The sequence below is a fragment of the Arachis hypogaea genome, chromosome 13, assembly GCF_003086295.3.
Source record: "Arachis hypogaea cultivar Tifrunner chromosome 13, arahy.Tifrunner.gnm2.J5K5, whole genome shotgun sequence".
NCBI lineage: Eukaryota > Viridiplantae > Streptophyta > Magnoliopsida > Fabales > Fabaceae > Arachis > Arachis hypogaea.
In genome coordinates, this window is record NC_092048.1 from 111,822,645 (window position 1) to 111,838,276 (window position 15,632).

At 39.5% G+C, this 15,632-nt stretch overlaps 1 protein-coding gene across 1 annotated transcript; it reads left to right on the plus strand.

Annotated features, from left to right (window-relative positions):
* Positions 1-376: 376 nt before the first annotated feature.
* Positions 377-700, plus strand: LOC140177674 (uncharacterized). Its single transcript, XM_072210823.1, has one exon. It carries the CDS (start codon positions 377-379, stop codon positions 698-700), a length of 324 nt encoding a protein of 107 aa, XP_072066924.1.
* Positions 701-15,632: the final 14,932 nt, after the last annotated feature.

Here is a 15,632-nt window from a genome sequence, read left to right on the forward strand (position 1 = left end):
CAGCGATGGTGGCAGCCACTTTTGCAACAAACAGATGGAGAAACTCCTACACAAATATGGAGTAATTCATAAAGTATCCACACCATACCACCCCCAGACTAATGGCCAGGCTGAGCTAGCAAATAGAGAATTGAAGAAAATTCTAGAAAAAACAGTGGGAAGCACAAGGAAAGACTGGGCCAGGAAGTTAGAAGATGCACTTTGGGCATACAGGACAGCTTTCAAAACACCCATTGGAAAGTCCCCATTTCAGTTATTATATGGAAAATCATGTCACCTCCCTGTGGAGCTTGAACATAAAGCTTTTTGGGCCACTAGACTCCTCAACCTTGATTCTCAAGCAGCAGGAGAAAAGAGGATGCTACAACTAAATGAGATGGATGAGTTTAGACTGGAAGCTTATGAGAATACTAAGATATTCAAGGAGAGAGCTAAGAGGTGGCATGACCAGAAGATCTTAAAGAAAGAATTCAAGCCAGGACAGCAAGTGCTTCTGTACAACTCTAGGCTCAAGATCTTCCCTGGCAAGCTAAAGTCCAAATGGACAGGGCCGTATCTAGTAACAAAAGTTTTTCCCTATGGAAGTCTTGAGCTGCTAGATGAAGCTACACAGAGTCACTTCACAGCAAATGGGCATAGAGCAAAGCCTTATTTAGGAGGGCAATGGGACAAGGAAAAAGAAGTTCAATATCTGAACTGACCAAACACAGAGGATGTCAAGCTAGTGACGATAAAAGAGCGCTTGTTGGGAGGCAACCCAACCTGAGGTAGTTTTCCTTTCATAACTATTTTAATAAAAAGGTTAATTGGTTTATCTACATTGCAAGAAGCTAAGTTTGGTGTTGCACACCAAAACAATATAAAGGAGAATGAAGGATTCTAAGTTTGGTATTTCACCAAAATTCCATTATAAAACACATTCTCACTCTCTGCATAATGATGGCTTCAAGCATGATGGATGAACTAGTTAACTATTCTGCTATTTCCTAGTTTTCAGTTTTATTGCTTTTGAAAAAGAAGAAGAAAAGAAAAAGAGTTATTACGCATGGTTAATCTAATACATTGGCAAGGTACTAAGTTTGGTGTTCACACACCAAAGTGAGTTCAAGAGCCCACAAATAAGTCTTGCAGATTAGCTGAATACCTAAAGGAGTTGAAAAGCAAGCAACATTCGAGGAGTATGCAGGAAAATAGCCAACAAATCAGGGAACATCTGCATTATGACTTACAAGGAACAAACAGAAGGAAGAATGAAAAGCTGCAACCCAACAGGTTGTATTTATACTTGATCCTTGTTGTTGTGTAATGATTTAATTCAGAGAGTCCTTTATGTCTGGCTGGAATGATCATGTAGTTGCAAGTGGAAGTACATGTTGAAGAAAGCTATCTGCTTAAATTTTGCTTGAAAACTATCTGCATAATAATTGTCATCATCCATCAACTCGAATACTTTGTTTTGTTTCCCTTGCTGTTTGAATAAAAGAGAGATGTTTGATTTAGAAAAGTAATTGTTCAATGTTGCAGAAGTGAGAATAAAAGTTAGTGGTGGTATATGTGTTTGATTTAAGTGATAGCTCATAGAATAAATGTTGCAAAATGACTTGTTACTTAAAGCCTAAGCTAGTTTGATGCTGTGACCTCTCAATTATTGAAAGTCCCTTGAAAATAAATCAAAACAGAGAAAAGAGAAAGAAGAAAAAGCCAAAGAAAGTGGCAAAGAAACAAACAATAAGGCTAGACACCAATAGCTTGGACCCTAGGACATATGCCTGTGGTGTTTGTGTACTGGGATCTGCTTGGACAAGTAAGTTCTAAGGAGTATTTTAAAACTTGGCAACTTAGATCAACTGATTTGGGATTGCCAACTGAAAGTCCACAATAAAGAGCAACCTAGCTACAAAACATTTAGTGATCCAAAGAGATGCTGGGCATCAATGTTCCTAGGAGGAAAAAGTGAGCCATGTGTCTGTGGTGAAGAAATGTTGAGTAAAATAAGGCCAAAGGTCACTGCAACATTTGACACCAAGTCTTCAATAAGAAATAAGCTCTGTAATGCAAAAGAAAGAGGAAAAAACTAACAAGGGAATGAACAAAAAGTGAGGATTCATGGCAGCAATCTTAGTGAACTCTTAAAGGAACATTGTTTGTCTTGACAGCAAGTAATAAATGAGCTACTTTTGATCTGCATAAAGCCCCATAGACCAAGTTCAACTATCTGCTTAATAAGAACATATACACTTATCTATTTCATTCTATCTTCTCTTATGTTTGATGCTTGCTTGGGGACAAGCAAGTTTTAAGTTTGGTGTTGTGATGACAAGTCATCATATACCCTTTTTAATAGTCTTTTTCTTTATTTTCATTTGGTTTTATGCACTTTCTTGCATTTTAAGAAAGCAATTTGGAATGAAAATGCATAACTTCTTTGAATCAAACAACCACCATATAATTGATGCTAAATCATGAGGTTTAGGCCAAATTTAATTGCAGTTTTATGATTTGTAAACCTTGTGAATTTGGTGATACTTTGATTGGTTGTTTTGATTAATTGTAGGTGAAGAAAAGAAGAAAAGAAGAAAAGCGTGACCTAAGAAGCGTGGTTCAAGGAATAGAAAGTGTGGCCATCAAAGGAGAAAGTGTAGTGCAACAAACCATGGAACCCATTCCAAGAGCACCAAGCACTAAGAGAGCGCTACACTCACTTCCAAGGGACCAAGGCACAAAGCTCAGCTCACTTTGTGAGCTGAGCACAACACAAGGCCAAGAAATAAGGAAATGAGGAACCAAGCTCAGCTCACAAAGTGAGCATTATCGAGAGCGCTAGAGGAGAAATTCAAGAAAAATGATTTCCAAATGCATGCTCCAAGACTTGAACCCATGACCAAAGGGAAAGGGTGGAGGCGCTACTCTCATGGAAAATAAGCCAAAATTGGCCAAATGCACTCCCCAAGCTTCGAACCCCACACCTTGAGGAAGCAAGGAAGCAAGGCAACCAAGAAAAGGGGTAGCGCATGCTTCCCATGGGTTTCGAACCAAGGACCCTTCCTTGGATACACCAAAGCTCAGCTCACAAAGTGAGCTGAGCGCTACTTCTTGATGCATGGGGGCACATCTTGACACGGCCAGGAAAGGAGTGGAGCGCATGACACGGTCCAAGGGGCAGCACAACAAATTGGCACTAAGGCACCAATGCTCAGCTCACAAAGTGAGCTGAGCTCTCCCCTGATGCACCCCAAGACAGCAGCACGCTATCAATGCTTCCCCACACTAAGTGTCGAAGCTCAGCTCACTTTGTGAGCTGAGCACTCCCCTGGAAGCATATTACCCATGGGCTGAAAATTCAACCAAAAGTCCAATTTAATTCAAATCTTCACCAAATCAAAAGCCCATCCAAATTCCAATATCCAAGAATAGAAAGTGTATAAATAGGAGTTAGTTTGATGTAATTAGAGAGCTGAATTTTTATTTTGAATTTTTCTTTGAACTTTCATTTTTCATTTTTGAGCTTTTGTTTTTGAGTTTAGATTTCAGAGAACTTGGAAGGAGAATTGATCTCTCTTCTTCTTGGTTCTTGCTTGAACACTCTTTAATTTTCTTGCTTTGGATCTTTGGTGGAGAATTGAAGAAATTCTGTTTCAATCTCACCTTGAGATCCCTTGTTTATTTTCTTTCTGCATAATTGAATTTGAATTTCTGTTTACTGCTTCTTCATCTACTTTGCTTCTGCAATTTACTTTTCTTTACTTCTTTTGCAATTGCTCTTGTTGGATCAAGGAAGGATTTGAGATCTAGACTTGTTATCTAGTCTCTTCCACTCCTGAGATCTCAACCCCTTTTAATTTGCTGCAATTTAAGCACTGCTTTCTAGTTCTTTAAATTCTCAAGTCATTTTACTTTTCTGTTAAGATCTACTTCACTGCACTTCAATTTTCTCTTTTATGTTTAATGCCATTTACTTGTTTCTTGTTTAATTCCTGCAAGTCCACACCCCAATCCCTTTTACAATTCAAGCAATTTACATTTCTTGCACTTTAAGCTTCAGTCATTTATATTCCTTGCAAGTTAAGATTCTGCACTTTATTTTACATGCTCTTTAAGATTCAGTTTCTTTATTTTCCTGCTCTTTAGTTTGTTGCAATTTTCCCTTTCCCTTTTACATTCAAAGTAATTTAGTTTCTGTTAATCACAAACACTCAACCAATACTTGATTCGCTTGACTAAATCAACCACTAAACTAAAATTGCTCAATCCTTCAATCCCTGTGGGATCGACCTCACTCATGTGAGTTATTATTACTTGATGCGACCCGGTACACTTGCCGGTTAGATTTGTGTGTTTTGGTGGAAATTTATTTTTCACCAAAATAACTCATCAGTAATCCTCTTTCTTGGACCTTTGTCAGGTCTCTTTCAGGGATTACTTTTATAACTTGTTTTGTAGGAGGCCGAGTTCTTTACGTCGTCCTCTTCTAAGTTATTTTTGTAATCCTCTTTCTTGGATCTTTATCAGATCTCTTTCAGGGATTACTTCTATAACTTTTTCATTTTGGGCTGATTTTGTTATGTCGGGCCCTTCTAAGTTAAAGTAATCCTCTTTAATAGGGTTGGCCAGACCTCTTTCCAGGGTTTACTTGTAACTTGGGTTGACTTGGTCCGACTTCTTTAGGTCGGCCAGTCTTTAAGTTATTATTTAGCAATCCATAAGACCTCGTCAGGTTCTTTTTCGGATCACTTTCGATAACTTCTTACATTATTCTGTGTTCATCTTTGCCGATTTGTAGAAGGTGGTTGCTATCTTTAGATCATCTTTTAGGTGAATCGCGTTTTCACCTTTATCAGACGATTGTCTTTATCATGATCGTGCAGTGAAGTTGCTTTTCACTTTATGCCGATCTGTTGCTTTATAATCAGACGATGAATGCTTCAGATTAATGCATCTTGAAGACTTGTAGAATATCTAAAATATATTTTATTTTAAAGGAAAGGGCAAATATATACTTGTGGGAATTTTTCATCCCTTTAAGTCAGATAGTGTCTGAGTCTCAACTTGGTGCCTCATTAGAAAACCTTTTCAAGAAAAAGAGTGCATCCAGTAGTGAGATCTTTACTTTTTCTAGCTGTAGTACCTTCTTAGGTTGTAGGCGTGCCATGATCTGGGAAGCTCTCGTCCATCGAGTTTGGACAGTGATGACAAGTCATCTTAGCCTATTTTAACTAGTCTTTTTCTTTTGTTTTCATTAAGATTATGCACTTTCTTGAGCTACAAGCAAGCTAATTGAGTAGATTTTCATGTTTCCCTTGATTGAACCAACCATATATGAATTCATGCCATTTCATGAGGTTTTATGCTATATTTGTTGCATATTATGAAAGAATGAATATCTCATGATTTTGAGCATAGCTTTGATGTGTTTGGTTGATTAATGATAGGTGAAGAAAGCTTGGAGAAAGGTTGAAGCAAGAAGGAATGGCTAGGAGTGAAGAGAGGACAATGGAATAAGTGAAATTGAACCAGGAAGCAAAAAGCTGGACCTAAAGTTAGCATCAAACTTTTGCACAAACTTTTGGTTGAAAAGTTAGCCCCAACGTTAGCCCCCTAACTTGGAGGCTAACGTTGGAACTTGAAAATTCTCCTCTGGGCTTAAAAAGTTTGCGCCAACGTTAGCCCCCTAATTTTGAGGCTAACGTTGGCACATGAATTTCTCTCCTGGGCACCAAAAGTTTGCGCCAACGTTAGACCCCTAACTTTGAGGCTAACGTTGGCACATGAATTTCTCCCCTGGGCACCAAAAGTTTGCGCCAACGTTAGACCCCTAACTTGGAGGCTAACGTTGGCACATGAAAATTCAAGGGAGAGGAGCAAAAGTTTGCGCCAACGTTAGCCCCCTAACTTGGTGGCTAACGTTGGCGCCACAAGCACATTAGGCAAGGCCAACGTTTGGGTCAAAGTTAGACCCCTAACGTTGGCACCAACGTTGATATCAGCATATTGTGCTAGCTGATATGAAAAGTTGGAGCCAAAGTTAGACCCCTAACTTTGGCTCAAACTTTTGGTCCAACTTTTGCTAACCTCAAAACCGGTTCAATTGGTTCACTTTGGTTCTTCTCCAAACTTCAAGAGCAATCAACCAAGGCCTCTTTCAACCCAATTCCACCAAGAGCAAAGGCCCAACTCAAGGCTTGAAGATCATTTGAAGAAAGTGTATAAATAGATAGAATTCAAGTTCTTCGGGGAGCTTTCTTTTGGGAATTTTCATAATAGTTTTCGGAGAACTTTTGTTATTGAGTGAACTTTAATTTCTTTGTCTTGGGGAAGGAGAATTCACTTCTCTTCCTCTCAATTTTATTGTTTTCAATTTCAATTACACTTGTCTTGGATCTTGGATTGGAGAATTGAAGAAATTCTGTTTCAATCTCAATCTTGGATCTCTCTGTTTCTTTACTGTTAATTGAATTTCATTTCCGATTAATTGCTCTTCATCTATTCTCTTTTCAATTTACAATTCCCTTGCAATTGTTCTTATTGGATCTAGGAAGGCATTGAGATCTAGACTTAGTTTTCTAGTCTCTGGGGTCCTGAGATCCAAATCTCCAATTTACATTCTGTTTCTTGCTTTCCATGTTCATTTACTTTTCTGCTATAAGATCCGATCCAATCCCAATTCCCTTTTACTCTTCTGTTTGATGCAATTTAACTTTTCCTTGTTTAATTACTGCAAATCCACGTCCCAATCCCCTTTACATTTCAAGCAATTTACATTCCTTGCACTTTAAGATTCCGCAATTTACATTTCTTGCACTCTAAGTTTCTGCCATTTAATTTCTTGTTCTTTACGTTTCAGCAATTTATTTCTTGTTCTCTTTACTTCAATGCAATTTAATTTCTGCAAGTCACAAAACCATCAACCAAATCTTGATTCGCTTGACTAAATCAACCACTAAACTAAAATTGCTCAATCCTTCAATCCCTGTGGGATCGACCTCACTCCCGTGAGTTTTTATTACTTGATACGACCCGGTGCACTTGCCGGTTAGATTTGTGTGTTTTGGGAGAAAATTATTTTCCTCTAAAATATCTCATCAAGTTTTTGGCGTCGTTGCCGGGGATTGATTAGATTGACAATGATTAAGTGAGGTGGTAATCTAGATCAAGCACTTTTTCTTAATTTCGATTAACCCACTAACTGTTTGATATTTTGTTTAAACTAACTAACACTTCAATCTAGCAGTAAATTGAAGTGTCACTAGTTTTGTATTTCTCATGCTCTGCTTGTATGTCAGGTACAAGAAGAACCATACCCAATTTTCATGAACAAAACGAAAGAACTCTCAGGAGGTTAAGAAGAGCTGAAAGAGGGAAAAATATTGTTGGAGAAGAGGAATCAGACGAAGAATTCCAAGAGATGGAGGAACATTTAACCAATCCACCAGGTGGAATGGCCAACAACAATGGTCAACCCCAGAGGAGAGTCTTGGCTTCATATACACTTGCTAATCCAAGGCATTGTGGGAGTAGCATCCTTACCCCAAATGTCGATGCAAATAACTTTGAATTGAAGCCCCAACTCATCACCTTGGTGCAGAACAACTGTTCCTATGGAGGAGGCACCTTGGAAGATCCAAACCAGCATCTATCCACCTTCCTGAGGATATGTAACACAGTGAAGACCAATGGTGTGCATCCTGACAGTTACAAATTGCTGCTATTTCCATTTTCCCTCAAAGACAAAGCCATTCAATGGTTGGAGTCATTTCCAAGAGATAGCATCAACAACTGGGATGATCTAGTAACCAAGTTTCTTGCGAAGTTTTACCCACCTCAAAGAGTTATTAGATTAAAGACTGAAGTTCAAACATTTACTCAGATGGATGGAGAGTCATTGTATGAAGCATGGGAGAGATACAAAGCTTTACTCAGGAAGTGTCCACCAGAGATGTTTAATGAATGGGATAAACTCCAAAATTTCTATGAAGGACTGACAATGAAAGCTCAAGAGGCACTTGACTATTCAGCATGAGGCTCAATGCAACTCATGAAGACAGCTGAAGAAGCTCAGAACCTCATTGACATGGTGGCTAACAACCAATATTTCTTTGGCCATCAGAGACAACACCAACCATCACTAAGGAAAGGAGTGTTAGAAATGGAAGGGGTTGACACCCTCCTAGCTCAAAACAAGATAATGCAGCAGCAGATTCAAGAACAATTTGAGCAGATGGCTAAAAAGATTGATAGTTTACAAGTTGCAGCAGTGAATACAAGCCAACCATCAACCACATGGGGACAAAATGAAGAAAACCAGGAAAATCAGCAGCAGGAACAACCTCAATATGTGCATAACCAAGGCTCATGCCAAAATGAGGTTTATGGTGACACCCACAAACCATCCTGGAAGAATCATCCAAATCTCAGATGGGGAGATAACCACACCCACAGCCAGCAACCGTGGCAGAAAAACTCAAACCAAAATAACTCAAGAAACACAACTTACTCAAACCACGACCAGCAAAACGCTAATAATAATCAATACAAGAAACCACAAAATACATATCAACCACCCCACCACAATCCACAAACTCATCAAAATAGCATTTCCGCACCAACATCTAACCCCCAAAACTACCACACTACCCCTACAAATAACTTCCAGCAACCACATTCCACCCCCATCATACCACCAATAGACCATCATGAAAGTAGAATTTCAAGTCTTGAGGCAGCCATACAAGCAATTGCTCAGTCCACTCAAAGCTTGGTCAAAATGCAAGAGAGAAATGAAGCCACCATGAAGAGCCTTGAACGACAAGTGGGACAATTGGCCAAACAAGCTGAACGGCCAACCAATGTTTTCCCAAGTGATACAATCTCCAATCCAAAGGACAAAGGAAAAGCTACAAAGTGGGAGGAGTGCAAAGCAATCATAGTGGGAAGTGAAAAGACTAGGGAGAAGGAAGCCATCAATCAAGAAGAACACAACAGAGAAGTTCCACAAGAAGAGACAGAAGAGAGAAGTGAAGAGGAGAGAACGACCAAGAATGCAAAAAGCTCAAAGAAAGATGTGGACATCCTTGAAACACAGCTACAAGAGAAGAAGGAAGGGATGAAGCCATATATCCCTAAACTTCCATATCCTCAAAGATTCAAAAAAGAAAACGAGGATAAGCAATACTCAAAGTTCCTGAACATATTCAAGACACTCAGCATCAATATTCCGTTCTTAGAAGCACTTGAACAGATGCCATTATATGCCAAATTTATGAAAGAAGTGCTAACAAAGAAAAGACCCTTGAAGGAAAGACAGATTATTGAAATGACAATGGAGTGTAGTGCTATTCTCCAAAGAGGTTTACCAGAGAAGAAGGAGGATCCTGGAAGGTTTTATATACCTTGTACCATAGGAAACATAACTATTGAGAAATCATTCTGTGACCTTGGTGCAAGTATAAACTTGATGCCTCTATCTCTTATGAGGAAGCTTAAAATTTCTGAGCTGAAGTCCACACGAATAGTTCTCCAAATGGCTGACAAGTCCATTCAACGAGCACTTGGAATTGTAGAGAATGTGCTGGTAAAAGTGGGAAAATTCCTTCTCCCAGTTGATTTTATCATCCTAGATATGGAGGAGGATCCTAACACCCCCATCATCCTAGGGAGGCCTTTTCTTGCTACGGGCAGAGCACTGATAGATGTTGAAAAAGGGGAATTGTTGCTGAGAGTACATGACGAGCACCTAGCATTCCATGTTTTTAAAACCCCACATGAGCCCACTCAAGAAGAAGAGTGTATGGAGGATAAGGCCAGAGATCAAAGTTTGAAGGAGGTAGTCAATGAGTTAGCTCCAAGACTTCCGAATCCATGCTTAAAAGAAGTAGAGATGGTGCAACAGACCAAAGAAATCAAGGAGGAACTAGATCCAAAACCTCCAGATGAGAAATTCAACATCTCAGATAAGGAACCACCAAGGCAGGGGGTATCTTTTGAGAAAGAAAAGAAGGAGAGGCCAAGAGGGTGGAGAAACAAGAAGATCCCTACTGAAGGCTTTTCACCAGGGGATAAAGTAGTGTTAAACACCCAACCAATGAAGGTGTCCCCACAATCATCCGAATACTACACTGTAAACCGGGTTCTTTCACTTGAACACCTAGAGATCATCAAAGAGGAGACCGGAAGGAGGTCCACAGTAAGAGGAGAAAAGCTGAGGCACTATGATTTTCAACCCCCATGATCTAAGTAGATTGATGTCAAGCTAATGACAATAAAGAAGCGCTTGTTGGGAGGCAACCCAACCTGAGGTAGTTCACTTCTCATAGCTATTTCAAGAAAAGGGTTAATTAGACTTATCTATATTGCAAGGAGCTAAGTTTGGTGTTGCACACCAAAATAAATTAAGAGAGAATGAAAGATTCTAAGTTTGGTGTTCCACCAAATTCTCATTTAAAAGCACATTCTCACCTTCTGCATACATGGATGCTAGCTCCGAGTAATCAGATAAACTAATTAACCAATTGTTTACTTTTTAGTTTTTCTAGTTTTTATTGTCTTTAACAAAGATAGAAGGATTTCACATATAGTTATTTTGATGCATGAGAAAGGTGGCAAGGAACTAAGTTTGGTGTTCACACACCAAAGTAAGTTCAAAAGCCTACAAGAAAATTCTGCACACTAACAAGTTACCTAAGGGCTTGAGAAACAAGCAACTTCCATGAACTTTATAGGAATTCAATCACTCTCTTGGAAGGGTTACATACCATCAGCTGAGAGTAAGAAGAAGAAGCCACCAAGAGGTTGTATTGTCACTTAATTCTATCAGCATTGAATTGTTCTAATTTGGAAGTTTGAGAGTTACCATTGCAACAGTAACTGTTAGTTTAGTCATTTTGCATCTTGAGTGTTCTAGTTGAAATAAGTATGCTAGCTTAAGTATGTGCTTGTGTGTTCACTTAACAAAAAGCATGCTTTGTCCCCTGCATTTTCAATTCAATAAAAGAAATGTTTGAATGAGAAGTAAGATAGTCTCTGTTAGATAGAAGTAGAATAAAAGTAAGTGGTGGTATGTGTGTGATTGTACAATAGCTTACTTTTAGTGAATAAAGAGCTAGGATATCTCCTTCTAAGTAAAGAGTGGCCTACTGTCTATGAATCTCAATTAAATAAAAAAATTCCTTGGTTAGAAAGAAAAACAAAAAGAAAAAAAAAAGTTAGCCAAAAAGTGGCAGAACAAAAGGAAACAAAAAGAAACAAAGCTGGACACCAATAGCTTGAACTTTAAAATATATGCCTGTGATGTCTTTGTACTAGGATCTGCTTGGATTAGTAAGCTCTTAGGAGTGCATCAACACTCGGTGACTTGGGTTAACTAATCCGGGATCATCAGCTGAAAGTCGACTATCAAGAGCAACCTAACTACAGGGCATTTAGTAACCCAAAGAGGTGCTGGGCATCAATGTTTTAAGAAGGAATGTGAGCCAAGTGTCTATGGTGAATAATGTGTCAAGTATAAAGAAAAGAAAATGAACTTGCTACACATGACACTCAAATAAAGCTTATAAACAAAGTAATAGCCAAGGATAAAGGAATAATGAGAGGTCATAGCAGTATGTTACTTGAAGCTTGAAGGAGACTTTCTAGGCCTAGGAGTCAATAAGAAGTGAGTATTTGCATATCCACATAAAACCCCATGAACTATCAATAATACTCTGCTAGCATGAACTTCCTCTTCCATTTCATTCTTTCTTTTCAATAAATCTTTTCTTGCTTGGGGACAAGCAAGCTTTAAGTTTGGTGTTGTGATGACAAGTCATCTTAGCCTATTTTAACTAGTCTTTTTCTTTCGTTTTCATTAAGATTATGCACTTTCTTGAGCTACAAGCAAGCTAATTGAGTAGATTTTCATGTTTCCCTTGATTGAACCAACCATATATGAATTCATGCCATTTCATGAGGTTTTATGCTATATTTGTTGCATATTATGAAAGAATGAATATCTCATGATTTTGAGCATAGCTTTGATGTGTTTGGTTGATTAATGATAGGTGAAGAAAGCTTGGAGAAAGGTTGAAGCAAGAAGGAATGGCTAGGAGTGAAGAGAGGACAATGGAATAAGTGAAATTGAACCAGGAAGCAAAAAGCTGGACCTAAAGTTAGCATCAAACTTTTGCACAAACTTTTGGTTGAAAAGTTATCCCCAACGTTAGCCCCCTAACTTGGAGGCTAACGTTGGAACTTGAAAATTCTCCCCTGGGCTTCAAAAGTTTGCGCCAACGTTAGCCCCCTAACTTTGAGGCTAACGTTGGCACATGAATTTCTCCCCTGGGCACCAAAAGTTTGCGCCAACGTTAGACCCCTAACTTTGAGGCTAACGTTGGCACATGAATTTCTCCCCTGGGCACCAAAAGTTTGCGCCAACGTTAGACCCCTAACTTGGAGGCTAACGTTGGCACATGAAAATTCAAGGGAGAGGAGCAAAAGTTTGCGCCAACGTTAGCCCCCTAACTTGGTGGCTAACGTTGGCGCCACAAGCACATTAGGCAAGGCCAACGTTAGGGTCAAAGTTAGACCCCTAACGTTGGCACCAACGTTGATATCAGCATATTGTGCTAGCTGATATGAAAAGTTGGAGCCAAAGTTAGACCCCTAACTTTGGCTCAAACTTTTGGTCCAACTTTTGCTAACCTCAAAACCGGTTCAATTGGTTCACTTTGGTTCTTCTCCAAACTTCAAGAGCAATCAACCAAGGCCTCTTTCAACCCAATTCCACCAAGAGCAAAGGCCCAACTCAAGGCTTGAAGATCATTTGAAGAAAGTGTATAAATAGGATAGAATTCAAGTTCTTCGGGGAGCTTTCTTTTGGGAATTTTCATAATAGTTTTCGGAGAACTTTTGTTATTGAGTGAACTTTAATTTCTTTGTCTTGGGGAAGGAGAATTCACTTCTCTTCCTCTCAATTTTATTGTTTTCAATTTCAATTACACTTGTCTTGGATCTTGGATTGGAGAATTGAAGAAATTCTGTTTCAATCTCAATCTTGGATCTCTCTATTTCTTTACTGTTAATTGAATTTCATTTCCGGTTAATTGCTCTTCATCTATTCTCTTTGCAATTTACAATTCCCTTGCAATTGTTCTTATTGGATCTAGGAAGGCATTGAGATCTAGACTTAGTTTTCTAGTCTCTGGGGTCCTGAGATCCAAATCTCCAATTTACATTCTGTTTCTTGCTTTCCATGTTCATTTACTTTTCTACTATAAGATCCGATCCAATCCCAATTCCCTTTTACTCTTCTGTTTGATGCAATTTAACTTTTCCTTGTTTAATTACTGCAAATCCACGTCCCAATCCCCTTTACATTTCAAGCAATTTACATTCCTTGCACTTTAAGATTCCGCAATTTACATTTCTTGCACTCTAAGTTTCTGCCATTTAATTTCTTGTTCTTTACGTTTCAGCAATTTATTTCTTGTTCTCTTTACTTCAATGCAATTTAATTTCTGCAAGTCACAAAACCATCAACCAAATCTTGATTCGCTTGACTAAATCAACCACTAAACTAAAATTGCTCAATCCTTCAATCCCTGTGGGATCGACCTCACTCCCGTGAGTTTTTATTACTTGATACGACCCGGTGCACTTGCCGGTTAGATTTGTGTGTTTTGGGAGAAAATTATTTTCCTCCAAAATATCTCATCAGACAGTCTGTAGTAGCCCTTCCCAAGTACTTCTACGATTTGGTAGGGTCCTTTCCAGTTTGCTGCCAACTTTTCTTATCCTGGTCGAGTTGTTCTAATATCATTCCGGATTAGGATGAGATCATTTTCTGCGAAACTTCTCGGCACTACCCTTTGATTATATCTGGAAGCCATTCAACGCCTTAGTTCTTCTTCCCTGATCTGAGCTCTTTCTTGGATTTCAGGTAGTAGGTCGAGCTCTTCCCTTTGAAGTTGGGAATTTGCTCCCTCATTGTAATGAACCACTCTAGGCGATCCTTCCTCAATCTCTACTAGAATCATTGCCTCTATTCCGTATGCTAACCGGAAGGGGGATTCCTTTGTGGTAGAGTGTGGCGTTGTTCGATACGCCCATAGAACTTGTGGAAGCTCTTCTGTCCAAGCTCCCTTTGCGTCTTGTAATCTCCGATTTAACCTGGCCAATATGACTTTGTTGGCAGCTTCAGCCTATCCATTGGCTTGCGGATGTTCCACGGAGGTGTACTGGTGATTTATGTTTAAGTTGGCTACTAACTTTCTGAAGCCTGCATCTGTGAATTGAGTGCCATTGTCTGTGGTGATGGAGTGTGGAACCCCGAACCTTGTGACAATGTTTCTATATAAGAATTTCTGGCTTCTTTGAGCAGTGTCGTTGGCTAGGGGCTCTGTCTCGATCCACTTTATGAAATAGTCTACCCCTACTATGAGGAATTTAACTTGTCCTGATCCCTGGGGGAAGGGTCCGAGAAGATCAAGTCCCCATTTTGCAAACGGCCAAGGCGAAGTTACACTGATGAGCTCTTCTGGCGGGGCGATGTGAAAGTTGGCATGTTTCTGACATGGTGGGCATGTCTTTACAAATTATGTAGCTTCTTTCTGTAGAGTTGGCCAATAAAATCCTGCCCGGTGTACTTTTTTGGCGAGAGCTCGTGCTCCGAGATGATTGCCGCAAATGCCGCCCTGTACTTCTTCTAGCACTTCCTTTGTGTTGTTGGTCGGCAGACATTTTAGTAATGGTATTGAGATCCCTCTTTTGTACAGGATGTTGTTTATGATAGTATAGTACTGTGCCTCCCTTTTTAACCTCTTTGCCTCCTTTTCTTCTGTGGGGAGTGTTTCTGTTTTGAGGTAGTTAATTATGGGGGTCATTCATCCTTGGTCTTGACTTGTTACGGCTAGGACTTTTTCCTCTTCTGAGATTGACGGGTTCTGTAGCATTTCCTGGATGAGACTTCTATTGTTGCCTCCTGGTTTGGTGTTGGCTAGTTTCGAGAGTGCGTCAGCTCGGGTATTTTGTTCGCGGGGTATGTGGCGGATCTTATATTCCCCGAGTTGTCTGAGCTGTTCTTTGGTTTTATCCAAATACTTTTTCATGGTGGGATCTTTGGCTTGGTAGCTCCATGTTATCTGTGAGGTGACTACTTGTGAATCGCTGTAAATATTGAGTTTTTGAGCTCCAACCTCTTTAGCTAGCTTCAAACCAGCTAATAATACTTCATATTCCGCCTGATTGTTTGAGGCCGGGAACCCGAATTTAAGGGAGAGCTCAACTTGGGTTCTTTGGTTGCTTTCTATTATCAACCTGCACCGCTTTCAGTCTTATTTGAAGAACCATCCACATAGAGATTCCATTCTGTGGGGATTTCTGGGGCATCTGTGAATTCTGCGATGAAGTCGGCCAGATACTGTGATTTGATGGCCGTCCGAGCTTCATATTGGAGGTCGAACTCGGATAACTCGACTGCCCATTGTAAAATTCTGCCTGCTAAATCAGTTTTCTACAATATTCCTTTTATGGGATGGTTAGTTCGAACCTTAATTGTGTGAGCCTGGAAGTACGGGCGAAGTCGTCGAGATGTTAGAACGAGAGTATAGGCAAAATTTTCTATTTTCTGGTAGTTCAACTCAGATCCTTGTAGCGCTTTACTA